General features: G+C 45.0%; 1 protein-coding gene across 5 annotated transcripts in view; it reads left to right on the forward strand.

Moving 5' to 3' along the window:
* The window catches only part of TRRAP (transformation/transcription domain associated protein), a 109,826-nt gene that overhangs the window by 59,628 nt on the left and 22,543 nt on the right, over positions 1-27,655 (forward strand). For all 5 annotated transcript variants that reach the window (XM_087942178.1, XM_087942172.1, XM_087942174.1 and 2 more), the window contains 14 exons: positions 5-124; positions 1,600-1,887; positions 3,387-3,524; positions 5,143-5,255; positions 7,145-7,280; positions 15,131-15,322; positions 17,015-17,210; positions 18,811-19,076; positions 20,476-20,576; positions 22,300-22,501; positions 22,700-22,864; positions 24,681-24,771; positions 25,733-25,932; positions 27,131-27,392. In XM_087942178.1, the coding sequence (XP_087798304.1) occupies positions 5-124; positions 1,600-1,887; positions 3,387-3,524; positions 5,143-5,255; positions 7,145-7,280; positions 15,131-15,322; positions 17,015-17,210; positions 18,811-19,076; positions 20,476-20,576; positions 22,300-22,501; positions 22,700-22,864; positions 24,681-24,771; positions 25,733-25,932; positions 27,131-27,392 (2,470 nt within the window). The remainder of the gene's footprint in view (positions 1-4; positions 125-1,599; positions 1,888-3,386; positions 3,525-5,142; positions 5,256-7,144; positions 7,281-15,130; positions 15,323-17,014; positions 17,211-18,810; positions 19,077-20,475; positions 20,577-22,299; positions 22,502-22,699; positions 22,865-24,680; positions 24,772-25,732; positions 25,933-27,130; positions 27,393-27,655) is intronic.

Consider the following 27,655-nt stretch of genomic DNA (forward strand, 5'->3'; position numbering starts at 1 on the left):
CCAGACGGGAGCCCTGCTAAGTGCCTTCGTTCAGCTTTGTCACATTTCCACCCCTTTGGCTGAAAAAACTTGGATCCAGCTGTTTTCCAGATTGTGGAAAATCCTTTCAGACAGACAGCAGCATGTGAGTGTCGTTTTGAGGAAAAAAAAGCGGTGATGAAAAACTGGTGATATATTTTGATGCCTTCCTTCCTTCCTTCCTTCCTTCCTTCCTTCCTTCCTTCCTTCCTTCCTTCCTTCCTTCCTTCCTTCCTTCCTTTCTTTCTCTTCTCTTTCCCTCTCCCTCCCTCCTTTCTCTTTCTCTTTTCTTTCTTTCTCCTTCTTTCTCTCCCTCCTCCTTCCTTCCTTCCTTCCTTCCTTCCTCCCTCCTCCTTCCTTCCTTCCTTCCTTCCTTCCTTCCTTCCTTCTTCCTTCCTTTCTTTCTCTTCTCTTTCCCTCTCCCTCCCTCCTTTCTCTTTCTCTTTTCTTTCTTTCTCCTTCTTTTCTTTCCCCTCCTCTCCTTCCTTCCTTCCTTCCTTCCTCCTCTCCTCCTCCCTCCCTCCCTCCTCCTTCCTTCCTTCCTTCCTTCCTTCCTTCCTTCCTTCCTTCCTTCCTTCCTTCCTTCCTTCTTCCTTCCTTCCTTCCTTCTTTCCTTCTTTCCTTTCTTTCTCTTCTCTTTCTCTTTCCCTCTCCCTCCCTCCTTTCTCTTTTTCTTTCTTTCTTTCTCTTTCTCCTCTTTCTCTTTCTCCCTCCCTACTTTCCTTTCCGTGGTGGCTCCTCTCTCTGGAACATCTCCCCCCAGAGATTAGAATGGCCGCCACCTAGCTCTTCCAGAAGGCACTGAAGACCTGGTTCTGCCAGCGGGCCTGGGGAACCCAGAGCGGGATGGAGCCCATCAAATGGCTCGTGTGATGTGCTGTTGTCAGGGCGGGGAGTGATTTTTTTATTTATTTATGTTTTCCCCAGATTTCGTTCTATTGTACTTTATTAATTTATTTGATTCTTTTTGTTTGTTTTATTGTTTTTATTGTTTTAAAAAATTATGGTTTTACATTGTGTAAGCTGCCTCAAGTCGCCATGGGCAAATAGGCGGCAAAGATAAAATAAATAAATAAATAAAAATAAAATAAAAATAAAATAAGATAAATAAAATAAAAAATAATAATAAAAAAATAAGATAAATAAAAATAAAATAAATAAAATAATAGAATAAATAAAATAATAAAATAAATAAAATAAGTAAAATAGATAAAATAGATAAAATAAAAAAATAAGATAAATAAAAATAAAATAAAATAAATAAAATAATAATAAAATAAAATAAAAATAAAATAAAAAAATAAGATAAATAAAAATACAATAAATAAAATAATAGAATAATAAAATAAATAAAATAAGTAAAATAGATAAAATAAAATAAATAAATAAAAATAAAATAAGATAAATAAAAATAAAATAAAATAAATAAAAATAAAATAAATAAAATAAGTAAAATAGGTAAAATAGATAACATAATTAAATAAATAAAGTAAAATAAAATAAAGTTAAATTAAATAAATGAACGCTGCTCACGATGCCAGCTTTGCCCCCGGAACAATGGCCGGTTTTTCCCCCTTTCAGGCTCTTGCCGGTGAAATCAGCCCCTTCCTGTGCAGCGGAAGCCACCAGGTGCAGCGCGACTGCCAGCCGAGCGCCTTGAACTGCTTCGTGGAAGCCATGTCGCAGTGCGTGCCCCCCACGCCCATCCGGCCCTGCGTGCTGAAGTACCTGGGCAAGACCCACAACCTCTGGTTTCGCTCCACTCTGATGCTGGAACACCAGGCCTTCGAAAAGGGGCTCAGCCTGCAGATCAAACCCAAGCAGACCACCGAGTTTTACGAGCAGGAAAGCATCACTCTGCCCCAGCAGGTAGAGCTTGGCGTTTCTGGGCTGGAAGACGGCGGGCATCGGTGCTCTGGGCAAAGAAATGAGCCAGCCAGGGTGGAAAACGTGGGAAGGGGGGGGGGACAAAGGGGAAGCCAGTTGAGCTACGCGGTGTTTAGAACGAGAATCGCTTGGCTCATCACAAAGGTCACCTGTCATAATGGTCGCAGGGCGAGGCAGTCGCTGAGTGAGGCCCCCCCCTGCATGCCACCTCAAAGTCATTTGCAGTTGGAGTGACTGATAGATCCAGATAAATAAATACATGTCTTAAAGTTGCCGTGCCCTTATGTCTGGATGTTTGAGTTTTGTAAGGACCTTAAGGAAGGAAGGAAGGAAGAAAGGAGAGAAGGAGGGAAGAAAGGGAGGGAGGGAAGGAAGGAAGGGATGGGGAAGGAAGGAGAAGAAAGGATGGGAAAAGGAAAGGAAGGAAGGGAAGGAAGGGAAAGGGAGGAGGGAAGGAAGGAAGGAAGGGAGAAGGGAGGAAGGGGGAAGGAAGGAGGGGGAAGAAAGGGATGGGGAAGGAAGGAGAAAAGGAGGGAAAGAAGGAAGGGAGGGAAGGAAGGGAAGGAGAGAAGGAAGGAAGGAAGGAAGGGATGGGAAAGAAGGAAGGGAAGGAGAGAAGGAAGGAAAGAAAGGAAGGCAGGAGGGAAGGCAGGAAGGAAAGTTCTTAAAGTTGCCATGCCCTTATGTCTGGATGTTTGAGCTTTGTAAGGACCTTAAGGAAGGAAGGAAGAAAGGAGAGAAGGAGGAAGGAAGAAAGGGAGGGAGGGAAGGAAGGAAAGGATGGGGAAGGAAGGAGAGAAGGAGGAAAGGAAAGGAAGGAAGGAGAGAAGGAGGGAAAGAAGGAAGGGAGGGAGGGAAGGAAGGAAGGAAGGAGGGAAGGAGGGAAGGAAGGAAGGGGAGGGAGGGAAGGAGGGGGAAGGAAGTGATGGGGAAGGAAGGAAGGAGAAAAGGGAAGGAAAGAAAGAAAGGAAGGAGAGAAGGAGGGAAGGCAGGAAGGAAAGGTTTTAAAGTTGCCATGCCCTTATGTCTGGATGTTTGAGCTTTGTAAGGACCTAAAGGAAGGAAGGAAGGAAGGAGAGAAGGAGGGAAGAAAGGGAGGGAGGGAAGAAGGGGAAAGGAAGGGATGGGGAAGGAAGGAAGGAAGGAAAGGAGGAAAGGAAAGAAGGAAGGAAGAAGGGAAGGAAAGGAAGGAAGGAGAGAAGGAAGGAAGGGAAGGAAGGAAGGGTAATTTTAAAGAGGAAGGGAAGAAGGGAGAGAAGGAAGCGAGGGAGGGAGGGAGGAAAGAAGGAGAGAGGAAGGAAAACTTTGAAAAGGAAGGAAGAATAGAAAAGAAATTTATTTGGAAGAGGAAGGAAGGGAGAGAGGGAGGGAGGGAGGGAAGGGTATCTTGATGGGTCGACCAGCTTAATTATCAACCAGTCCCTATTGATCTTAGGTTGCCTTTTGCCTTTTACCCTCTCCTCCCCCGCCCTCCCCCCTAGGAAATCCTCGACTCTTTGGCAGAATTGTACTGCTTGCTGCAAGAAGAGGACATGTGGGCCGGATTGTGGCAGAAACGGTGCAAGTTTCCAGAGACGGCCACCGCCATTGCTTACGAACAGCACGGCTTCTTTGAGCAGGTTGTGTGTTTGTGTTTGTGTGTGTGTTTGTGTGTGTGTGTGTGCGTTTAACCAGGCCGTATCGAGTGAAAGAGAAGACCACAAAAGCTGTCATTTCTTTGATACAAGAAGCAGGGGAAGGTTCTCCTTTATGGATGAACAGTTGGACTGTGTGTGATCTTGGTGCTCAAGGGCCTCGGGCAAGCCAGGATAAATTCAAGCCCTGAAGATTGAAATTAAGGATATTTTTTGCCCCCACAAATTTGAGCTGCTCAGCGGTAGTTGCAGAGGTGGGTATTCAGCCGGTTCTGATCAGTTCTGGAGAACCGGGAGCGAAAATTTGGAGTCGTTCAGAGAACCGGCAAATCCCGCCTCTGACTGTCCCAGCCAACCCCATCTCTTCTCTGCCTCCTGAGTCCCAGCGGATTGGCTGGGTCTTCTTTGGTTGCCCTGTAGAGGAGAATGGAACTGGAAAGCAGGTTAGTGGGGTGGGGAGGGAATGGGGATTTTGCAGTATATCCTTCCCCTGCCACACCCACCAAGCCACACCCACAGGACACCACACCCACCAAGCCACGCCCACCAAGCCACACCCATAGTTGATGGGCTGGGTTTCCTTTGGTTGCCCTGCATAGGAGAACGGAGCTGGAAAGCAGGTTAGTGGGATGGGGAGGGAATGGGGATTTTGCAGTATATCCTTCCCCTGCCACGCCCACCAAGCCACACCCACCAAGCCCCATCCATAGAACCGGTAGTAAAAATTTTTGAATCCCATCGTGGGTTAGTTGCCACCGTGGCTTTTGGTGGTGATGTTTGCAATCAAGGCTGGAAGTAGCCTTTTCTGGCCAAAATCCTACAGAAATGCAGCATTTGAGCGCCAATAATCCTCGACTTAGAACCACAATGGAGCCCAAAATTTCTCTTGCTAAGTGAGACATTGGTTAAGTGAGTCCCCCCACTCACCCGTTTTATGCCCCTTTTTTGCCGCATCTGTGAAGTGAATCACTGCAGTGCTCAGGATAGTCACACAGTTGTTAAGTGATTCTGGCTTCCCCGTTTGACTTTTGATCCCCCATGTTGATCATGATATTTACTTATCTCCGTTAACATATCTCCTTTATTTATTTTTTTGGCCGATTTCTAACTTCCATTTTTATTAATTTAACCATTGATAAAATAGATTCCATACCATATAATAGTCAGATTGCTCTTCCTCCTTAATTGCCAACGTTAATCCATTCATTTCTGCACATTCTAATCTTTTCCTAATCACCGTCTCATCTGTAGGTATTTCTTCGCTTTTTCAATGTTGTGCCTATACAATTCTAGCCGCGGTTAATATATGAATAACTAAGTGTACATGTTAATTATTTTATCAATGGTTGGAGAATAAAAATGGAAGTTAGAAATTAAATATAAGATTATAGAGGAGAAGGAGCTAAGAAGAGGATGTTTATAACGATAAGATACGTGTTAGCAGGTCAAAATAAGAATGTAATTATTGTTGTTATGGTAAGGAATTTGTATTAATCAGAAATATAAGATATATGTACCCAGATGACACACTGTTTAAATGAAAGATGGAATGTTTGTAAAATAAAACAATTTTAAAAAACTAAGTATATATTTTCCTTTCAAGGCTCAGGAAACCTACGAAAAAGCCATGGAAAAAGCTAAGAAGGAACACGAAAGAAACAATGCATCTCCTGCTATTTTTCCTGAATATCAGCTCTGGGAAGACCATTGGATTCGGTAAGTTGAATTAAATCTGATTGCTGCTCATTTTTTGTTTTTTTATTTTAGGATGTGATTATGAACGTTTGGGCTTCTGGAGACCCAGAGGATATGAGGGTTAACCCCCTGAATTTCAAGAAAAAAATATATATCCAGAAACCCGCAGACTTTGTTCCGTTCCCCGAGGGCTTGGGCCTCCTTTAAGCTTTGTAGTGACGTTCCTTGCTTTTTACTTGAATGGATTTCCAAAGACGTCTTTTCCTTCATTACAAAAAAGATGTTGAGACTCTAGAAAAAGTACAGAGAAGAGCAACCAGGATGATTCGGGGACTGGAGACTAAAACATATGAAGAATGGTTACAGGAACTGGGCTTGGCTAGTCTAGTAAAGAGAAGGACACATGATAGCAGTCTGCCAATATTTGAGGGGCTGCCACAGGGAGGAAGAGGTCAAGCTATTTTCCAAAGCACCCAAAGGCCAGACAAGGAATAATGGATGGAAACTGAACAAGGAGAGATTCAACCTGGAAATAAGGAGAAACTTTTGGACAGTGAGAACCATCAACCCATGGAACAGAAGTTGCCTTTGGAAGTTGTGGGAGCACCATCACTGGAGACTTTCAAGAAGAGATTGGACTGCCATCTGTCAGAAATGGTGTAGGGTCTCCCGCTTGGGCAGGGGGTTGGGCTAGATGACCTATAAGGTCCCTTCCAACTCTGATTATCTGTTATCTGTTACCTTCCACATGAAAGTTGCGATCGGAGAAAAAAGGCCGGTTTTGTTGACCCTCGCACCACGAATGCATCCTCTTCAACGTGTCTGGGAATATTTTCCCAAGTCAAAATGGAGTAGAGTTATAACTATTTCAGATCCGGCTCCTAAGAAGGGAAAAATTGGGAACAAAAGACGGGGATTGGATGCGGGAGAGTAGCTCCGTTCTTCGAAAGGGTTTTGAGCAGACTCTCTCTGTTCTGGCGCTCACAAGGGTAGAATAAAGATAAAGATAGGATAAGCCTTGCCAAAAAAAAAAAAAATCCTTATTGACTCCTCAATATAGGTGGCCTAGAGGTGGAGCTCTCGCCTCACAATCAGGAGGATGTGAGTTCGATCCTAGCTAGAGGCAGATATTTCTCTCTGGGCACAATGAAAATCTATTGGCTGATTGTAACTCTGCATTGGCGACAGGAAAGGCATCTGGCCAGTAAACAGCCTGCTCCATTCAGTTGCCCAGACTTCACCCCGCAAGGGATTATGGGGTCCTTAAAAGGTGATGATTGAATCTTCCATATATGAGAGCCAGCGTGGCCTAGTGGTGAAGGCTTCAGACTAGAAGCCAGGAGTGTGTGAGTTCTAGTTCTGCTTTAGAAATGAAAAGCCGGCTGGGGAACTTGGGGCGAATCACCAGGAAGCTGTGAGTTCTAGTCCCACCTGAGGCACAAAAAGACAGCTGGGAGACCTTGGGGCGACTACCAGGGGATGGTGAGTTCTAGTCCTGCCCCTAGGCATGAAAAGCTATCTGGGGGAGGGGGTTGGGGCCAGTCCCTGAGGGACTGAGAGTTCGAGTTCTGTCTTAGGCCTCAAAGCTGGCTGGGTGACTTTGGAGCAGTCACCAGGAGATGGCGAGTTCTAGTCCTGACTTAGCCATGAAAGCCAGGTAGATGACTGTGAGTTCCCTCTTCCTCTCACAGCCCAACCTGCATCCCAGGGTGGTGGTTATGAGGAAAACAATACCAGGAAGATACACTGGATATGTCCGCCCTTGAATTATTTGCAAAAATAATAACGCCTGGATAACAAATAGATAAGTGGGCTGGTTTACCACACCTAGATTTACGGCTTTTGAATGGAGGAGGAAAGGTTTCCTCTTGATTACGAAACTGGGCTGATGTTGCATTTCTCGCTCCTAGGTGTTCCAAGGAACTGAATCAGTGGGAGGCTCTTACGGAATACGGCCAATCCAAGGGCCACATAAACCCATACCTGGTTCTGGAGTGCGCCTGGCGGGTTTCCAACTGGACAGCCATGAAGGAAGCTTTGGTACAGGTGAGCTGTGGACGCGATCAAAGGCTTTTCTCGCAGAAGAGAAGATTCTAAGGTGAAGCCTCTCTGAGTGGTTTGAATGTCTTGCGTTTTCAAGCTTCCCGTCCACCTTGGCTGGGTTGCCTAAATAACCCTATTGGGTTGTCTAATATTTTATTTGAATGGAATTCTTTTTATTGGCCAAGTGTGATTGGACACACAAGGAATTTGTCTTTGGTGCAAATGCTCTCAGTGCACATAAAAGATACATTCATCAAGAGTCAAGAATCATAAGCTGCAACACTTAATGATAGTCCTAGGGTACAAGAAGAGTAGAATAGAATAGGTAGAGTAGAATTAGAATAGAATAGAATAGAATAGAACAGAACAGAACAGAATAAGGGAAGAATGAAATAGAATGGAATATAGAATAGAATAGAATATAGAATAGAATAGAATTAGAATAGAATTCTTTATTGGTCAAGTGTGACTGGACACACAAGGAATTTGTCTTTGGTACAGATGCTCTCAGTGTACCTAAAAGAAAAGTTACCTTCGTCAAGAGTCAAGAATCAGGTGCAACACTTAATAATAGTCATAGGGTACAATAAGCAATCAAATCATACTAGGAAACAGTCAATATAAATTGTAAGGTTACAAGCAATGAAGTTACAGTCATACAGTCCCAAGTGGGAGGGGATGGGCGATAAGGAATGATGAGATTAATAGTAATAGTAGTGCAGACTTTATAAATAGTTGGACAGTGTTGAGGGAAATAGTTGTTTAGCAGAGGCATGGCGTTCAGGGAAAAACTGTCCTTGTGTCTAGTTGTTGTGGTGTGCAGTGCTCTATAGCGTCGTTTTGAGGGTAGGAGTTGAAACTGTTTATGTCCGGGATGTAAGGGGTCTCAATTCATGTAAACATCAATTCATTTGCCTTTCCTTCCCCCTTGATGCTTCTGTTCTCCCTTACACACACACACACACACACACACACACACACACACACACACCAATTTCCTACCCATCTTTCCCATCTACCAGGCCAGGCAGCCTGTAATTCCACCTTCGGTGCCAGCAGCTGTACAGACAGACACAAACACCCAGACAGAGGCTTTTGGTAGGGTTATTCCCGATGCAGGAGGGAGCAGCTGGTTTCTCCGGCCATCAGTGTGTAGCCTCCCCATGAGGGACTGTCGTAAGTTTTGTCATCAAGATTCCTCCAAGAGGAGAAAATGCTGATTGAGCACCTGCAGAGAGAATACAGACAAATGATTTTGCGGCTCAGCGGTCTCTGGTGGCCAGGCAGCTTTTCGGCAGAGCAGGAGAAAAGGGAAGGCATGTATATATACACCGTGTGTGTGTGTGTGTGTGTGTGTGTGTATAAACACACACGTAGATACATGTGCAGTGGTTCAGTGGTTAAAGAGGCTGAGATTATCAGCTGCAAAGCTGAGAGCCCAGGTTTGAGAGCTGCACGTTGTGGTGAGTTCCTGTTATTGGCTGCAGCTCCTGCCCACCTAGCAGCCTGAAAGCATTCAAATGCAAGTAGATAAATAGATACCACTTTGGTGGGTGTAGAGTTGTAATTGCAGGAATGTTCCAATCTCGGATGGCAAACCTCAGATAAAGAATGTTTCCAAGCAAATACAACTCAGGTAAACAAAGTCACTAATCTAAAGGAGGATTAGAGAGAGGAAGTAAACATATGTTAGACTTTAACTAGAGATAATTAATTGTATGGATTACTGTGCTAAACAGTAACAAAAGTTAAGCAGTAACCAAGGTTAACCAATGATGGAGGATAACTAAAAATGTGTATAAATGCAAGACTAGACTCCAATAAAGATCATCATGATTCAGTTGTTCATGATCAAACAACTCGACTGCCTCGTCATGACAACAGGTGGGAAGGTAACGGCTCCGTGGGCCTCAGTGTATAGTTATGCTGGCTATATGACCGTGGAAAATGTCTTTGGACAAGGCTGGCTCACTTGGCTAAGAAACGGAGAAACCCATAGACATGGTTAACTGCTTTAGAGCAACCCCCGGTCCATGGACCGGTACTGGGCCTTGGCCTGACAAAAACTGGGTGCACAAACAAGCCAAGCCCCATCCATGGGATGTAGGCAGCACACAAAACCATGCCCCCTCCGGTTCATAGAAAAACCTCTCTCCATGGAACTGGTCCCTGGTACCCCAAAGGTTGGAGGCCGCTGCCCTAGAGGCAGACATGACTGGACAGGGGAAATCTTTACATTTATATCTTATCTATCTCTATCTGTATCTATCTATCTGTAGTGATGCGGTGGCTCAGCGGCTAAGACGCTGAGCTTGTCGATCAGAAAGGTCGGCAGTTCGGCGGTTCGAATCCCTGGCGCTGCGTATCGGAGTGAGCTTCCGTCACTTGTCCCCGTTTCTGCCAACCTGACCATTCGAAAGCATGTAGAAATGCAAGTAGAAAAATAGGGAGCCCTTTGGTGGGAAGGGAACAGCGTTCCTCTGTGCGCCTGTGGTGTTTAGTCCTGCCGGCCACATGACCACGGAGACGTCTTCGGACAGCGCTGGCTTTTCTTCAGCTTTGGAACGGAGATGAGCACTGCCCCCTAGAGCCGGAAATGACTAGCATGCATGCGCGAGGGGAACCTTTACCTTATCTCTCTGTATCTCTATTATTTATATCCAGAGAAATATATACCCCAGTTCTCTAATCCTCAAGAATTGTCAGCAAATGGCATGAGAAAGAAATTTGGAGGCGTCTTCGAGATTGTTGAGGGCAGGAGAGAGAAAAGGCAGGGAGGGGATTGGAGGTTTTCTAAGAGTTGGTCTCCAAGAACGCAGTGGGTGGAAGCCCTCATAGCTCCTGGCTCATATCTCTCCTGATTTTCCAGATGACCTAAATTCGAGATAGTTAAGACGAGAAGGAACATTGGGTTATTATGCACGTAAAAGATAATAAGGAATATTTAGAGCTCGGCGGAATTGCGTATGTTCCCAAATGGAGTTGATGGGGAGAGAGAGAGACAGACAGACGGATCCTGTAATTATAATTTATTCAACAGCAGTATGTAGGAACTCCTGTTAAAAGACATTTGTAGAAGTACCAATTTCTATGTCACTGCCTGGACTTGTGTTTTGTTCAGTTTTGGTCTCCTTTGGCTTTTGAATTGGCACAACGAGGAAATCGCCAAATTGTCTGAGACACTTAGAATCAGAATAGAGCTGGAAAGGGGACCTTGAAGATCTTCTAGTCCAACCCTGTGCTCAAGCAGAAGACCCTATACCATTTCAGATAAATGGCTGTCCAGTTTCTTCTTAAAAACCTCCAGCGATGGAGCGCCAATCATGTCTGAAGGCAAGCTGTTCCCCTGGTGAATAGCTCTCCCTCTTAGGAAATTTCTCCTTAATTCCAGGTTCTCTCCTGGATCCATTGCATCTTGTCCTGCCTTCAGATGCTTTGCAGAAGAGGTTGACCCTCCCCTCTTCTTCGTGGCAGCCTCTTAAATATTGGAATACTGTATTTTTAATCTTTCTTTTAATCTTTCTTTTATTTTCCTTTTTTAAAATCTCTCCTTTTGTTGTTTGCTTGTTTAAAGCCAGCTCTGGAAGTGGAAGCTTTTTAAAATCCTGCTGGTGCTAATTGAGATGTATTTCAGTTTGGATGGCATGGTTTCAAAGGAAAAGTGCATTAGGGGATCAGTCTGCCACTGTTTTATTTCCTATCGCCAAAGCCCGCTGTATGGCCGTTAGCGACAGCGAAGATTGGCAGCCAAAAAAAAAAAAAAGGATAAGAAATCAATTTGATGTGGATGAAGATTTTAGCTGGGGAGAGGAACGGATTACATGTTGCAACAATCCCGAATGCAGGCAGCCCTTGATTTATGACTGATTGCTTGGCCTTCTGTGCTTGACACGTTCTGATCTTCAGTTGCCCAATTCAACATCTGTGACCAAACCATGGTTTACTTGTCGCCCATATCGGCTTCATCTTCCATGTGATTTTTTTTTTTTGGATGGTATTTGATGCGAGGGCCAAGTTGGGTCAAGAGATTTTGCTTCAAGACAAACGTTGGAACGAGGCCCAAACGTTCGCTCTTGACTGCGGTTGGGGAGACCCATACTTCAGTGGCTCACTTAGGAATTACAGGTAGTCCTTGACATACGACCACAATGGAGCTCCAAATTTATGTGGTATGGAGAGTTTTGAAGCAATAACTCAGCGCCAGAAAAAGAAACACAGATGGCTGATGCTTCGCTTAACATCTTTACAAACATAAGTAGATTTTACAAACCAGTTGTAGATTTCTTCAACATGGAGCAAACTCAGACAGAAACATGTTGTAAGTTCAGAGCAGAGCTCCAGTCTTCAGCAAGCAAGTTAGTTTCATCTTCAATAGACAGACTCAGAGCTCAACACATAACTGCGGAGTTGCAGAACTTGCCAGATGGTAATAGTTCAAAAAAAGGGGTGCCCAGGATGAGATGGATCTTTGAGAATGTTTTGAACTTTCTTAAGGCAACGGGAGCTATGAAGCTCTTCCAAAGAGGGGAGAGGGCAACCCATGATCCTCTGGGCAATGATGTTAGCCCTCTGGAGCGCTGTCCTATCTGCCCTGGTGCAATTGGCAAACCATACAGAGGTGCAGTAAGTTACGATCCTCTCTATGGTGCAGCGGTAGAAGGTCACCAGCAGCTTTTCATTCAGTTGTTGTTTTCCGAGAAGCTTCAGGAAGTATAATCTCTGCTGGGTCCTTTTGACCAGGGCTGCAATGTGAGCACCCCAGGTCAGGTCCTCTTTTAGGGTAACACCCAGAAACTTAAAACTGGCCACTTGCTCCACTCGGTCTCCCTTGATAAGCAAGGGCTGGATGTCTGGTCTGTTCCTTCTATAGTCCACTATAAGCTCCTTGGTCTTACTGGTGTTGAGAACCAAGTTATTGTCTCCACACCATGAAAGCAACCGGTCCACCTCATCTCGGTAGGCAGACTCATCCCCTTCCCCCCCGGAGATGAGTCCCACCACTTTTTGGTCTCCATTGGGGTCCAAAAAGGTCATCTTCCACACTTGGAATAGACCCTGCTTATTTGCCTCTTAAACCGAACTCTGCACGCTAACCGTTTAAGGTGAAATTTGAGATAAGTAACTGCTGGAGAGAACGGGCTGATTTTTCAAAACCCGGCTTCTCTTCACTAAACCCCCTAATTCAGGCCCGCTGAGATATTTGAGAACTTCAAATATAATGATTCTTAAAAACAAAACAAAACAAGGAGCCCCTTTGTATAGCTGGCTCAAATGTATATTTCAAGCAGGTTCTTATTGTGAGTCTATCCAAGGAAGTCCGCCAAGAGCTCCAAGGAAACTATCCTAAAGCTAAATGATACTTCTGTTAAATGGATGCTGCATGTGGCCGGGCTTAGTTTTTGAGGAGGAAAATAAGGGGAGAAAAATTCTGCCCCTGCCTACCAGCATCCATCGGTATTCCTCTGGCTAGCATCCTGTCAGTGTGTGAGAGAGTTGAGGGCTATTTGGAAACTGAAGCAGTATTTGATGTGTGAGCAAGAAGGAGACAGCAAGGAGCCTGGGCGTGGCTTAGCTCAACTGTTCTGGACTAAAGCTGGTTGCTGCTCTGAAACTAAAACTGAAATTCCTCTGCTTGTGTTTTGCATTTGGAAGAGATTCCTTTTCAGGTGGGGAGGGGGAGTAGAACTCCTTAGCATCAGAGCGTGTTAATAATAATAATAATATATGAAATACTGATGCTCTGATGGTCATTTCAAAAAACCCTTTCTTAGTGAGCCCCTAGAAGCCAAGAGGAACAGACGTGCTGAATTTCAAGTTTGTAGGCTTTACGGTTCTGGAGATTTTGCGATGATGCGTGAGCGGAAGGAACCTTTTCATCATGATAAGCCAACAACAACCCTGAATCAGGAAGTTATCTCTATTTTTTTCCCCCCTGCACAATTAAGAATGGAGGTCCAGTGTATTTATTGTCCTCTAAAAGAACAGTGATTCTCCAGAGAGACGGATACCTCTGAAGATAATTTTATAACAAGTGTGTTTGGGCCGCCGAGATTTGGTGCGCATTTGTCTTCGTGCACCTCGACTGCAGCTGTGCGGTAAAGAATAAATAGCAGGCTAGGCTAAAGAGGCCTTGAATTGCAGCCAAGTGAATAGATCATTTGTGACAGCTCCTCCTCGTGTAGTAGGCTTGCAAGCTAAAAGGATGCGACAGCAACTGGGGTTTTGGACTCAATGGCTGGGAGAGTCATGAAGATTTTACTAATGAACTCCACAGGGGAGGGTAAAAACACCCCTCCCTTCCTCCCCCCAAAAAACCTGGGGTGTGGATTGAGCTGCTCTGGTTTCCTTCTTGTTTCCTTCCCCCTCCCCTTCCTTAAAAAAAAAAGAAGAAATTCCATATGCAGTTTTGCAAACCGTATGTAAGCATTTCCTTTATCTATGACTGTATGCCTGGAAATGTCTTTTTTTTTTTTTGAAACAAATTTTATTAATTTTAAAGACAAACAAAGCATCATTAGACATTAAAGACATTAAACCTCTTTCCATTATAAATTTTTACAAGGCAGATAAAACATTATTTTATACAATATAATTCTAATATATCCCATTTCCACAAATATTTTTTAGCAAATTTCTCATTATTTCTCTTTGCTCTTATTCAATTACAATTACATTTCTTCTATATTTATCCATTTTATACTCATCATATTCATATTTCCCTCTGCCTTGTTTACAAATATTCTTTCTCGCTTTCTCCCAAGGTTTTATTAAATCTCAATCAAACATACACACACAAAACACAAAAACATAAAACTTCTTTTTAAAATATCTTAAGACTCTACTTTATGTAAGCATTGGACTTTTCCCCTTCAACCGAAAAGAATGAACTTCTGAAAACTGGGTGTTTCAAAAGGAATCCTTTATTAAAGGGATTTAATCCCAACACTAGTCTAAGATATTTCCTGGCGTACAGTCATAGGTAAAGGAAGTTAGAATCCCTCCCCTTATTTAGATGTGGATTTAGTCAAAACAAAGAACCAACATGTTAATTCCTCCTCCCCTTCTCTGGGAACTTATCTTAGCAGAGTTTCCAGGAGCGTCTTCCAGAGCTGAAATTTTTACGGTCCCTTCTCATCTTGTTATCTCTTCACGAGGGGACAAGTTTCTAGACATCTTGTCTCCACTCCTCCAGTTGTATATCATATGCAAGTTATACAGAATCAGTATAGGATTTAATATATTCAGGTTACATCAAAAAGGATTTCTTTTCCAACTCCCCCCCTTCTTCTTCCATTGAAGAATGGCAGATACACGGATCTGACATCGTAATTATCTTAATGCTGCTGGTTTGTCTTGGTGGATTTTCCCTGGAAGGTTGTTCAATATACAGGTAGTCCTCGGCTTAACGACCACAACCGAGCCCCAAATTTCAAGGCATTGGTTCAGCGAGCTGTGTTCCGTTATATAACCTTCTGGGCCACCGTTGTTAAGTGAAACACCGCAGTGGGATAAGTTAGTCACCCGGTTGTTAAGCGAATCTGGCTTCCCCGTGGACTTGGCTTTTTTTTGTGTGACCGCTGTGGCAAAAAAAAAAAAAAAAAGATAACCTGGAATATATCAAAATGGATTTCCTTAGCTCTTTTTTAGCCAAAGTGCCAGGTTTTGAGTAATTTTCCTGAGCTGTTAAACAGTTAGACTTGATTGAATGAAAGGGGCGGAAAAAACAACTTTTGATGCAATTAACGGGTCACAATTTCATCTTCTGCCTAAAATCTTCCAGTGTTTATCTTGGGGGGTGGGTGGGAAATTCGCTCGCTCCTGACACCTTCTCTATGCTCTTCTTTTGCTCCAAGGTGGAGCTCAGTTGCCCCAAAGAGATGGCATGGAAAGTCAACATGTATCGGGGATATTTGGCCATTTGCCACCCTGATGAACAGCAGCTGAATTTCATCGAGCGCCTGGTGGAAATGGCCAGCGGGTTGGCCATCCGAGAATGGCGAAGACTTCCACAGGTGGTTTCTCATGTCCACACCCCACTCCTACAGGTAAGACCGGTTGATCTCTGGAGATGCCCAAGTGTCTCAGACTCCAAAATCCAAGAGACGCAAGCTAAGGTACTTCTAAGTCGCTTTCTTTATTGTTCCTCACCTCTAGACAGAATCTTGCCAAGCTAAAGCAGACTACTTGCTCCATAAAACATAAGACTCTGGGAACTGTTGAGGAGGAGCGGTCTTCACCCTCTTTCTCATACACCAACTTATCCAAACTGCATTATCTCTTGCTTCTCTGGAATGCAGCCCCCTCCCACCTGGGAATCCAGGCCACATTCCACTGCACCAAGTTTTTTTTTGACAAGTTATCCTGTTAACTACAGAATAAGAGCAAATAATGAAACATGGAGGATTTCAGTCCCATATGTTTGCAAAAATTATTCTGGGGTAGTTAATCTCCTTAACCAGAGGAAGAAAGCATGCAGAGAGCAGGGCTTTGTGAAATTTGATTTATAGCTGATTGGGTTCTTTGGATTTATGGGTGGTTTATTCAACAAACTTTGATTCAACCAGTGGTGGCTTAAGAGGGACCAATGACCTCAATCATCTTCTCATTATTAGATTGCTTAGGTGGGCTGTGAATGACAAGTTAGCAACATGGCAATAAAGCTACTCCGCAGTAATTACTTTTTTTCCTCCCTAGATCAGATAGTGGGTGATTAAGCACCTGCTTGAAAATTAAATTTATATGATGAATGGGGTAGGAAGAAGGTGAAGCTCTTGTGGGGAGCTGATACCATGGCAATTATGGGTGAGTGGGAGAAGGAGGCCGCTTGCCTTAATTTATTTTATTTCCAGAGATTGTGCCAGAAGTCTAGCCTAACTTTTGGGGTACTGGAGGCAGTTCCCAGAGTTCTTTGATGACTAGCTCACATGAGTCTTTATCTTTCTCGAAGGAGGTCTGCAAATGGCTTATATCAGTTTACTGTCTCTGTGGGATTTGAATTCCAGCAGTGTTCATGTGTCTGCTGGGACTTAGCTGCTCTGCTATGTAGAATCTCTCTCTCTCTTTCTGTCTTTGAAACAGATGGGGAACTTTACTAGTAAGTAAAGTTACTCCTTGGCTTGCGGCCTTAATCAACTGACTCTGTTAGGGTTGCAACTCAAGGACTAGCTGCACTGGAACTTGTTAATGTGTTTATGAAGTAAGGAAATAGAATGTAGAATATAGAAAATATAGCATGTACAGTGATAAATATGTTAAATTTAATCTTCTTCTTCTTCTTCTTCTTCTTCTTCTTCTTCTTCTTCTTCTTCTTCTTCTTCTTCTTCTTCTTCTTCTTCTTCTTCTTCTTCTTCTTCTTCTTCTTCTTCTTCTTCTTCTCCTCCTCTCCTCCTCCTCCTCCTCCTCCTCCTCCTCCTCCTCCCCTCCTCCTCCTCCCCCTCCTCCCCTTCTCTTTTCCTCCCCTCCTCTTTTTTTCTTTCTTCTTTTCTTTTTCCTCTCCTTTTCTTCTTTTTTTCTTCTTTTTCTTCTTTTTCTTCTTTTTCCTCCTTCTCCTCCTCCTCCTCCTTCCTCCCTCCTCCTCCTCCTCCTCCTCCTCCTCCTGCTCCCTTCTTACCCTCCTCCTCCTCCTCCTCCTCTTTTCATCATTTTCTTTCCTCCTCCTCCTCTTCTTCCTCTTCCTTCTTCCCTCCCCTTCCTCTTCCTCCTCCTCCTTCCTCCCCCTCTACCTCCCCCTCCCCCAGGCTGCCCAGCAAATCATCGAACTCCAAGAGGCTGCCCAAATCAACGCAGGGTTGCAACCAGCCAACCTCGGGCGGAACAACAGCCTCCATGACATGAAAACCGTGGTGAAGACCTGGAGGAACCGGCTGCCCATCGTGTCCGATGACTTGTCTCACTGGAGCAGCATTTTCATGTGGAGGCAGCACCATTATCAAGGTGAGAGATCCTCTTGGGATTCTAAGACCCTTGTAATTTCTACCTGTTTGGGAAGCCGAAAGAAAACATGGTGTGTATTATGGCGTCGGTAAAATCGTGCGATCGCCATTTGGATCTTCCCAGCCGACTTTTCAACAAAGTCAGTGGAGGAACCGGGTTTTCTGAATGACTACGTGATGCTCGAAAGCATCTTGTCATATTGCATTACTGTCTGATTTGGAAGCATTCCTGCTTCGGACGGAAAGGCGGTGCAGAGAGTGGTGAGGACAGCAGAAAAGATTCTCGGTAGTTCCCTCCCTTCTATCCAGGACGTGGCATATAAGTGACACTTGTGCAGGGTCCGTGGGATTGTCTGGGACGCTACACATCCTCTCCATGACCTGTTCTGAAGTTGTATGGTTGTATATTCTGAAGGAGCTTCTTGGATGAGAAGCGAAACGTTTTCAAGAAACACAAACCAAGAAAAGTCCAGTTGACTTTTTGAAAATCTTCCTCTCACTGTCCTTACCACTTTCTATAGAGAGACAACCAAGAGCATCCTGTCCTATTGCATTGCTATCTGTTTGGGGAGCGTCACTGCTTCGGACAGGAAGGCAGTGCAGAGAGTGATGAGGACAGCAGAAAAGATTTTCGGTAGTTCACTCCCTTCTATCCAGGATGTGCCATATAAACAACGCTTGAGCATGGCCTGCAGGATTGTCTGGGATGCTACGCAACTCTTCACCATGTGTTTTCCTTGTTACCTTCTGGGGGAAGGCAGCTTCATGGCACCCGAAGCAGAACATCCAGATTCAGTCACAGTTTTGTTCCTTATAGCATCCATCTTGTGAACTCTCAAGTTTCTTCTTTCTGCTATGTATTCAAAATGGACAATGATTATTATATGTATATATGTGTGTATGTATGGACGGATGGATGGTGCAGGTGTATAGTTGTGTATGTATATAGCATGTGTATCAGTGATGGGATTCAAATATTTTTTACTACTGGTTCTGTGGGCATAGCTTGGTGGGCATGGCTTGGTGGGGTGGCAAGGGAAGGATACTGCAAAATCCCCATTCCCTCCCCACCCCACTAACCTGCTTTCCAGCTCCATTCTCCTGTGCAGGGCAACCAAAGGAGATCCAGCCGATCAGCTGGCACTCAGGAGGCAGAGAAGAGATGTGGGTGGGGTCAGTCAGAGGTGGGATTTGCTAGTTCTCCAAATGACTCCAAATTTCCACTACTGGTTCTCCAGAACCGGCTGAATACCACCTCTGGTGGTGTGTATATGTGTGTTATGCATGAGTTTGGGTAGATATACACTTTTCTCTTGAGAGCAGACAACTGAATTTCCTTTTTATATGTGGGCTAATGTGCTCATAATAAAAACAATAAAAGTTATCTCATCTTATCTACTGAACAACTGAAGCGATTTGCTTCACAACTAGGACAAAAACTCTCATAGCATTGAGCCTGGCTCCCATAACTCTCTTGCTTAGCAACGGGCAATGCTGGTGCCAACTGCGGTCATAAGTCGAGGACTAACAGCGGAGGCTTATCTTCAGTTCTGTGTTTCATGATGTTTCTAAAAAAACCCCTTCCTTAACCACTTTTCTAGCCATTGTGAGCGCCTACGAGAACAGCGCCCAACACGACCCGAGTTCGAACAACGCCATGTTGGGCGTTCACGCCTCGGCCTCCGCCATTATCCAGTACGGCAAGATTGCTCGGAAACAGGGCCTGGTCAACGTGGCTTTGGACATCCTGAGCCGCATTCACACCATTCCCACGGTGCCCATCGTGGATTGCTTCCAGAAGATTCGACAGCAAGTCAAATGCTACCTCCAGCTCGCCGGCGTGATGGGCAAAAACGAATGCATGCAGGTAAGGGCAGCCATGTTCTCTAGAAAGCTATCAAAACTCAAGAACTACCTATATTTAGCTTGGTCTAAAGGGACACGGTGGCTCAGTGACTTTAAGACGCTGAGCTTGTCGATCAGAAAGGTCAGCAGTTCGGCAGTTCGAATCCCTAGCTCTGTGTCACGGAGTGAGCTCCCATGACTGGTCCCAGCTTCTGCCAACCTAGCAGTTTGAAAGCATGTAAAAAAAATGCAAGTAGAAAAACAGGGACCCCTTTGGTGGGAAGGAAACTGCGTTCCTCCAGGTGCCTTCGGCGTTTTATCCTGCCGGCCACATGACCACGGAGATGTCTTCGGACAGCGCTGGCTCTTCTTCGGCTTTGTAGCGGAGATGAGTACCGCTCCCTAGAGCCGGAAACGATTAGCACGGATGTGCGAAGGGAACCTTTACCTTTTTACCTTAAAGTTCTTCAGTATTTGGCAGTATGGTATCTAGGAACCCTCTCCTGGAAAGTCCTGCCTTTTGAAATTTTGTAAATGTGTGTGTGAGAGAAAGAGAGAGAGAGAAGAAGAAGAGGAAGGAGAGAAAGAGAAGAGAAAGAGGAAAGAGGAGAGAAAGAATGAAGAGAAAGTGTGTGTGTGTGTGAGAGAGAGAGAGAGAGAGAAGAAGAAGAGGAAGGAGAAAAAAGAAGAGAGAAAGAGGAGAGGAGAGAAAGAAATGAAGAGAAAGTTGTGTGTGTGTGAGAGAGAGAGAGAGAGAAGAAGAAGAGGAAGGAGAAAAAAGAGAGGAAAGATGAGAAAAAGAATGAAGAGAAAGTGTGTGTGTGTGAGAGAGAGAGAGAGAGAGAAGAAGAAGAGGAAGAGAAAAAGAAAAGAAAGAATGAAGAGAAAGTGTGTGTGTGTGTGAGAGAGAGAGAGAGAGAGAGAGAGAGAGAGAAGGAGAAAAAGAAGGAGAGAAAGAAGAAAGGAAAGAGGAGAAAGAATGAAGAGAAAGTGTGTGTGTGTGGAGAGAGAGAGAGAGAGAGAGAAGAAGAAGAGGAAGGAGAAAAAGAGAAGGAGAGAAAGAGGAAAGAGGAGAAAAGAATGAAGAGAAAGTGTGTGTGAGAGAGAGAGAGAGAGAGAGAGAAGAAGAAGAGGAAGGAGAAAAAAAAGAGAGGAAAGATGAGAAAAAGAATGAAGAGAAAGTGTGTGTGTGTGTGAGAGAGAGAGAGAGAGAAGAAGAGGAAGGAGAAAAGGAAGAGAGAAAGAAGAAAGAGGAGAGAAAGAATGAAGAGATTGTGTGTGTGTGTGTGTGTGAGAGAGAGAGAGAGAGAGAGAAGGAGAGAAAGCAAGCACGAAAGGGGTGGGGGGTGGGGGGAGAGGGAGAGAGAACACAAAGGAAGGGTGGGTTTTTTGCAAATCTTGTCTCCAAATCTTTTCAATAGGGCCTAGAGGTGATAGAGTCCACAAACTTGAAGTATTTTACCAAGGAAATGACGGCCGAATTCTACGCATTGAAGGGGATGTTTTTAGCACAGATTAACAAGTAAGTATGCCAGGTGAAATGTGGCAGCAACAACCTCTGAAAATGTGTGTAAACAACACACAGGGATTTGGGGGTGAAGTTTTGTTTGGTTTTCTTAATGCTCAAGGCTCTGCATACTTCAAGGTTCTGCATCCTGCAGTATTGCAGGGAGATGGAGGGGTCCTGCCCAGAGGAGGTTATTCTTTGTGTGTTAGCGTACTGCAGTTCCTAACTCTATTTCAGTGGTGTTTTGAGGGGCAAAAAGATGGCCCCTCAAAACGGCTCAAAAATACAGCCGCTCAGCACTAGAGATTTGGGGAGATTAAAGAGTTATCAAAAGTGTTTGTGATCGAAAAAACCCCCAGACGGGAGTCAGAAGTGGAAGCAGCACCAGCAGCTGGAAGACAAATCTAGTGGTTAGCCGTTGAAAGGAGAAATACGGCCAGCCATTTATCAGCTTGCTCGGGAATAAGTTGTACGGCTTTGCAAAGGTCTGGGACGCTGAAACTCGTTAGCCGGAAGGGAGAAGACGAAGAAGACGACACTGAGTTAATACCGAGGCTAATTAGCTCTTTAATAAGCTGTTTGACAGGGCTATTTTGCATTTGGTGGTGTTTTTCAGCCAGTCTCATCCATTTTCCTTTTTTTTTTTTCTGCGCGGAAGACAAATTCCTTGTGTGTCTAATCAAACTTGGCCAAATAAATTCTATTCTATTCTATTCTATTCTATTCTATTCTATTCTATTCTATTCTATTCTATTCCCGTTCCCGTTCCCGTTTCCGTTTCCGTTTCACTATTCTATTCTAATTCTATTCTATTCTATTCTGTTCTAATTCTATTCTATTCTATTCTATTCTATTCTATTCTATTCTATTCTATTCTATTCTATTCTGTTCTAATTCTATTCTATTCTATTCTATTCTATTCTATTCTATTCTATTCTAATTGTAATTCTATTCTATTCTGTTCTAATTCTGTTCTAATTCTATTCTATTCTATTCTATTCTACCCTACCCTACCCTACCCTACCCTACCCTACCCTACCCTACCTTATCCTACTCCTTACTCCCTACTCTATTCTATTTTCTATATTCTGTTCTATTCTATTACACTCTACACTCTACTTTATTCTCTATATACTCTGTTCTAGTGTACTCTACACTCTATTCTATTCTATTCTATTCTATTCTATTCTATTCTATTCTATTCTATTCTATTCTATTCTATTCTATTCTATTCTCTATATTCTTTTCTCTATATTCTTTTCTCTATATTTTCTATTCTATTCCTCTTCCTCTTCCTCCTCTTCCTCTTCCTCTTCTTCTTCTTCCTCTTTCTCCTCTTCCTCTTCTTCCTCTTCCTCTTCTTCTTCTTCCTCCTCCTCCTTTTCATCATCTCCTCCTCCTCCTCCTCTCCTCCTCCTCCTCCTCCTCCTCCTCCCCTTCCCCTTCCTCTTCCTCTTCTATTATTCATTTCTTCTGCATTCCACTCTAGTCTAGTCCCTTCTGCATTGTATTGTATTCCATTCCATTCTGGAGACAGCAGGATGTGGGAACCAGGGGGAATGTATGTGTGTGTGTGTATGTTTGTGTGTGTATGTGGTTTTGTTATTTTTTTCAAGCATGGGAAACGCAACAAGAAGCGTTTGGCTTTTTGAACTGGCCGGTTCCATCCTTGTCTTCTCTGTGTTGTTGGCTTAACGTGCAGCAAATAACCTTCCCATCCCGTGGTCTCTTTCCCCAGGTCCGAAGAAGCCAACAAGGCGTTTTCGGCGGCTGTGCAGATGCATGACGTGTTGGTGAAGGCTTGGGCCATGTGGGGGGATTACCTGGAAAACATCTTTGTCAAGGAGCGCCAGCTGCACCTCGGGGTCTCCGCGCTGACTTGTTACCTCCATGCCTGTCGGCACCAGAACGAAAGCAAATCCAGGAAGTATTTAGCAAAGGTGAGTGTTTCCGTTTGGAGAAGAAACCGCCTTGAAGAAGAGATGAGAGTTCCTCTCTGCGCTTAGCGGTTGACTTGGTTTTACAGCTAGTCCTTGGCTTACGGCCACAACTGGGATAAGCTCTCCTCTCTCAAGCAGGGGGGTTGGAGTAGACGATCTCTTAAGGTCCCTCCTACCCCAGTGATTCTGTGATTCTAGGTTCTTTGGCTCCTGAGCTTTGATGACGACAAGAATACGTTGGCCGATGCCGTGGACAAGTATTGCATCGGCGTCCCGCCCATCCAGTGGCTGGCTTGGATCCCACAGCTCTTAACCTGTTTGGTCGGATCAGAAGGAAAACTCCTCTTGAATCTCATTAGCCAGGTACTGTTGTGGTTAGCTGGCAGCGGGTGCAGACAGCTGAAGAGAGCGAGGACTCAGATGAGGGGCCAGGACCATTAGGGAGTGGATTGCTGCCTTCAGAGATTGTGGGGGCTGGCAGCAGTGATGAGGAGGTTCCCGAGGAGCCTGTTCCAAGTGCACGTGCGTGCAGGATTGCTCATAGGAAAGAGCAGTTACAACAGGACGGGCGACTCGGGAGCTGTGAAACGAACGTACTTTGCAGGAGGCAAAGGCGTTTTGAAACTCAGCCTCGTGGACATTCCAGTAATCCTGAGTTTGTATTTGAAGATTCTTATTTTGCAAATTATTTCTTGTCCGTTATCTTTTGGCAAGTCTCGCACAGTTTGGCAAGGCTTGGGCTTATCACAACTAATTGTTTTGTAAAAGCATTACAAAGTTTCTGTTCCTTTTGGATGGTGTTTGATTTGTTGGAAAAGGGCGTGGGTCAGAACAGGTACGGAGGTGGAGGAAGTGAAGAAGGAGGCGCCATTTGATGGGGTAGCGTTCCTGAATGGGTTAGCGCTGAATGGAAATAAGGAGAAATTTCTTGACCAGTCAGTGGGAACAGCCTGCCTGCTGGAGTTGGGGCTGCTCCATCACTGGAGGTATTTCAAGAAAAGATGGGACAACCCATTTGTGCAAGATGGAATAAGCTTTCCCACCTTGAGCAGAGATTGGATTAGAAGACAGTCCCCCCCCCCCATTTTTTTGGCTTTCCGGACTGGGGAGGGGAGGAGAGGGGATGTTTCCACACACGCGGCGGGCAAATGTGTGTATGCGTGTTCCTTTTGTACTTGCTTAGAGATGGAAAGGCCTGGGGGGAAAAATTGGGGAGAAAAAGACCAGTTTTTTTCTCCCTATTTTTCCCAAAGTTGTTTGGAAAAATAGAGGGGGGAAAAAACCTTGTTTCCTCCCAATTTTTCAGGTTGTTTCCCAAGCTTTTCCATCTCTACGTGAAAAAAGCACGCATGCCTACCGCTGGCATAAAAAGAGCCCGCAGGCTCGCCTTCCACTTCTGCAGCCCGGTTCAGAAAGGCTGATAAAACCCCTTTTATTTAGGCTAAAGGGAATTCCTCTCCAGCAAAGTCCCGCCAAACAGTCTTTCAAGAGATTTCACAACTACAGACCTTGGATCAGGCTTGAAGAGTTGCCAGGCCGATATCTTCCAAACGCCGCTCTGTAGCAGACAATCCTTGGCAAGAAGTCAGGAACAGATCTTCACCCGAATGAATTGAGCTAATTGTCTCCTGCAAACCCCACTCCCCTTTCACTCCTCTTTATTCCCTACTCCCGAGTCGACCCTTGTTCCTTAGCTATTCCCTTCATCTGGCAGCTCTGCACATGCGCACACTGGGAACAGGCTCCAGCTGTTCTTCTGCCTCACCGATCTCCGACTCCGAAGGCAGCTGATAGCTGTCAGAAGGCCCTGGCTCCATCTCTGCCTCCGACGCAGAGCCTTCCCCAGACTCCAGGACTGCCCCATGTCCCTCCCCAACCTCCTCACTGTCCGAATCTGCCACCAGCTCTGTTGTTGGGCCACGATATTTGTATAAAATCCTCTCCACCATCATCATGTAAACCTTTGTTTCGAGATGATCCTAGACTCTCTGCGGCCCCCTTCCTTTCCCCTCCTCTCTCTCTCTCCTCTCCTCTATATAAATCATTATTAATTGATTTCATGGAGTCAAAAGCTAGACAGTGAATCAGTGGGCAGATTGCTGTATCACAATACTTCGGAGACGGCCGTTGAATTTTAACACACACGCTTCGTTTTTCGCCCCCCCCCCCGACGCAATAGGTTGGACGTGTCTACCCTCAAGCAGTTTACTTCCCTATCCGTACTCTCTATTTGACGTTGAAGATTGAACAGCGGGAACGCTACAAAAGCGGTAAGCGGGGAACATCACAAAGCTACAACCTCGGGGGCCGGTTGTTAGGCTTCAGGGGAAATTGAGCGGCTTTGCCTCCTGTGGCTGGAGAGGCAGGCGAGTCCTTCCTTCGCCTTCCTTGCTAATTAAAGAACGGGATCGGACGGGTCCTAATTGCAACTCTTAATTGCTGTTTTAATGATATTTTCCACGATGGCTGGAATTTTAGGCGTTTTAAAATTGCAACTTGAAGTCCGGGTTTCGTTTCCACGTCCTTGGTGCTCTCTGATTCTTGCAGGGCTTTCATTACCAAACTAGGTAACCTCATCAGTGCTAGAAAGGAGGGGAGTTTGTGGGAGTGGGAGGAGGAGGAGTTGGAGAAGGAGGAGAAGGAGGACTGTGGGGGTCCTTGGTGCTCTCTGAGCTTGGTGGTTTTTCTTGCAGACGTTTCATGACCAAACTAGGTAACATCATCAATACTGGAAGGGAATGGAGTTTGTGGTGGGAGGAGGAGGAAGAGGTGGAGAAGGAACACTGTGAGGTTCTTGGAGCTCTCTGAGCTTGGTTGTTTTTCTTGCAGGCCTTTCATGACCAAACTAGATCACATTATCAGTGTTGGAAGGGAGTGGGCTTTGTGGTGAGAGGAGGAGGAGGAGGGGGAAGAGGAGGAAGAGAGGAGGAAGAGAGGGAGGAGAAGAAGGAGGACTGTGGAATCCCTGGTACTCTCTGAACTTGGTGGTTTTCTCACAGACCTTTCATTACAAACTAGGTAACATCATCCATGCTAGCCCTTGGGTCTCGAACTGCCAATCTTCTGGTCAACAGCCCAGAGCCTTAACCTCTAGACATGTCCCCCGCCTTTCCATTACTACACCCTATAACAAACACCACAGAGTTCCAAAAGTTTCGGTTGCATCGCTTTCCCAACTTGGTCTACTTCGAAGGGCTGACGCCTTCTTCCCATCTTCCCCCCCCACCAAAGATTCCGGACAGCAGCAGCCGAGCTCCGTTGGAAGCCAGTCTCACTCTGCGTCGGACCCCGGGCCGATCCGAGCGACGGCCCCCATGTGGCGATGCAGCCGTATCATGCACATGCAGCGGGAGTTGCACCCAACACTCCTCTCGTCTCTGGAAGGGATTGTGGATCAGATGGTCTGGTTCCGAGAAAACTGGCACGAGGAGGTAGGCCGCCCTTGAATCTGTCGACGAGCCGGGCAGTGTGGGAATGAATGAATGGTGCAGAAAATAGGAGTTTCGATGAATGTGACACGAAAATCGCCCTCTGTGGTGCTTGTCAGAGTATATTCTTTTAACTGGCAGAGACATGGTTAACAAAGTAAGTGTCAATTCATAAAATATTTCTATGGTTGTTTTAGAGTTGCCAACAGAAGGGAGGAGGGAAAGGGGTTTGAAAGAGCAGTGCGGCACCTTGCAAACCGAAACTGCATTCCACAAATGTTTTCAAAGATAGTAACTAGGGGACTGAAGTTTCTGCCGTGCACAATTCTAACTAGAGAGCACGATTGATGACTCTGGGCTATGGATGTGTCCCATTGGAGAATATGAATTATGATACACCCAGAGGGTGGGGGGGAAACCAGGGTCAAAGGTGACAATGAATGAGGTGTCTCAGAGTCAGCTACACCCAGGCGGTGCCGGCATGTTCACTCCCAATAAATCCTTTTGAAGTTTTGGAAGTTTGGCTCAAGACTCATGATTTAATTGGGGGGTCACTGCCGGAATCCTGACAGCTAAGCAACTCTGCGACTCATCATTCGTTGTCACCCTTGACCCTGGTTTTGCCCCCACCCACCCTGGGTGTGAATCATAATTCATATTCTCCAATGGGACACCTCCCTAGCCAAGAGTCATCCATCATGCTCTCCAGTTAGAATTTTAGTAAGCATGGCAACGGATCAGCCAATGGGAGCTGACATCACTGGGTGTGGTTTGGTCCTGTGTGCTTTGTTGAGAATTGAAACGGAGACTAGAGTTCTGCTCTGAACTGGAGCTGGAGGCATGTCTGCTTCTGTTTGTGTCTGCTTGTAACCTTTTACAGGTTGGAAGCAACTACTGGTATTGTACATTTACTTGTGTTTATGAAGAAGTTAATGATCCTGCTGAATCAGTCCTCTGTGTGTTTCCTGGACTTGAATTTCTCTCCTTCTCTTTCTCTCTCTCTCCTTGTCTCCTTCTCTTGTTCTCCTGTCTCTCTTTCTCTCCCTCTCTCCTTCTCTTTCCTTTCCTGTCTTTCCCCTTCTATCTCTCTCTCTCCTCTCTCTCCCTCTCTTTCTTTCCCTCTCCCGCTCTCTCTCTCTTTCTCTCTCCCTCCCTCTTTCTCTCTTTCTCTCTCTCTCTCTTTGACCTGTCCCACCTTTAGGTCCTGCGGCAGCTTCAGCAAGGCCTGGCCAAGTGCTATTCGGTGGCCTTCGAGAAGAGCGGTGCTGTTTCCGATGCCAAAATCACGCCGCACACCTTGAATTTTGTCAAGAAGCTGGTCAGCACCTTCGGGGTGGGCCTGGAGAACGTCTCCAACGTCTCCACCATGTTTTCCAGTGCAGCTTCCGAATCGCTAGCCAGGAGGGCTCAGGCCACAGCGCAAGACCCCGTCTTTCAGAAACTCAAGGGCCAGTTCACAACAGGTGAGATCTTTCTGAATGGGCCGGAAATTCAGTTTGGGTTTGCTTTGTCCTGATCCTCAGTCCAGTTTTAATAGGACAGGACAGGACACGACACGACACGACACAATACAGCACAATTCAATGGAGTGGGGTAGGGTAGGGTAGAGTAGAATAGAATAGAATACAATAGAATAGAATAGAATACAATACAATACAATACAATACAATACAATACAATACAATACAATACAATACAATACAATAATACAATACAATACAATACA

The sequence above is a fragment of the Notechis scutatus genome, chromosome 12, assembly GCF_049901735.1.
Source record: "Notechis scutatus isolate UNSWTSFEM ecotype Mainland chromosome 12, rNotScu1.2, whole genome shotgun sequence".
NCBI classification, from domain to species: domain Eukaryota; kingdom Metazoa; phylum Chordata; class Lepidosauria; order Squamata; family Elapidae; genus Notechis; species Notechis scutatus.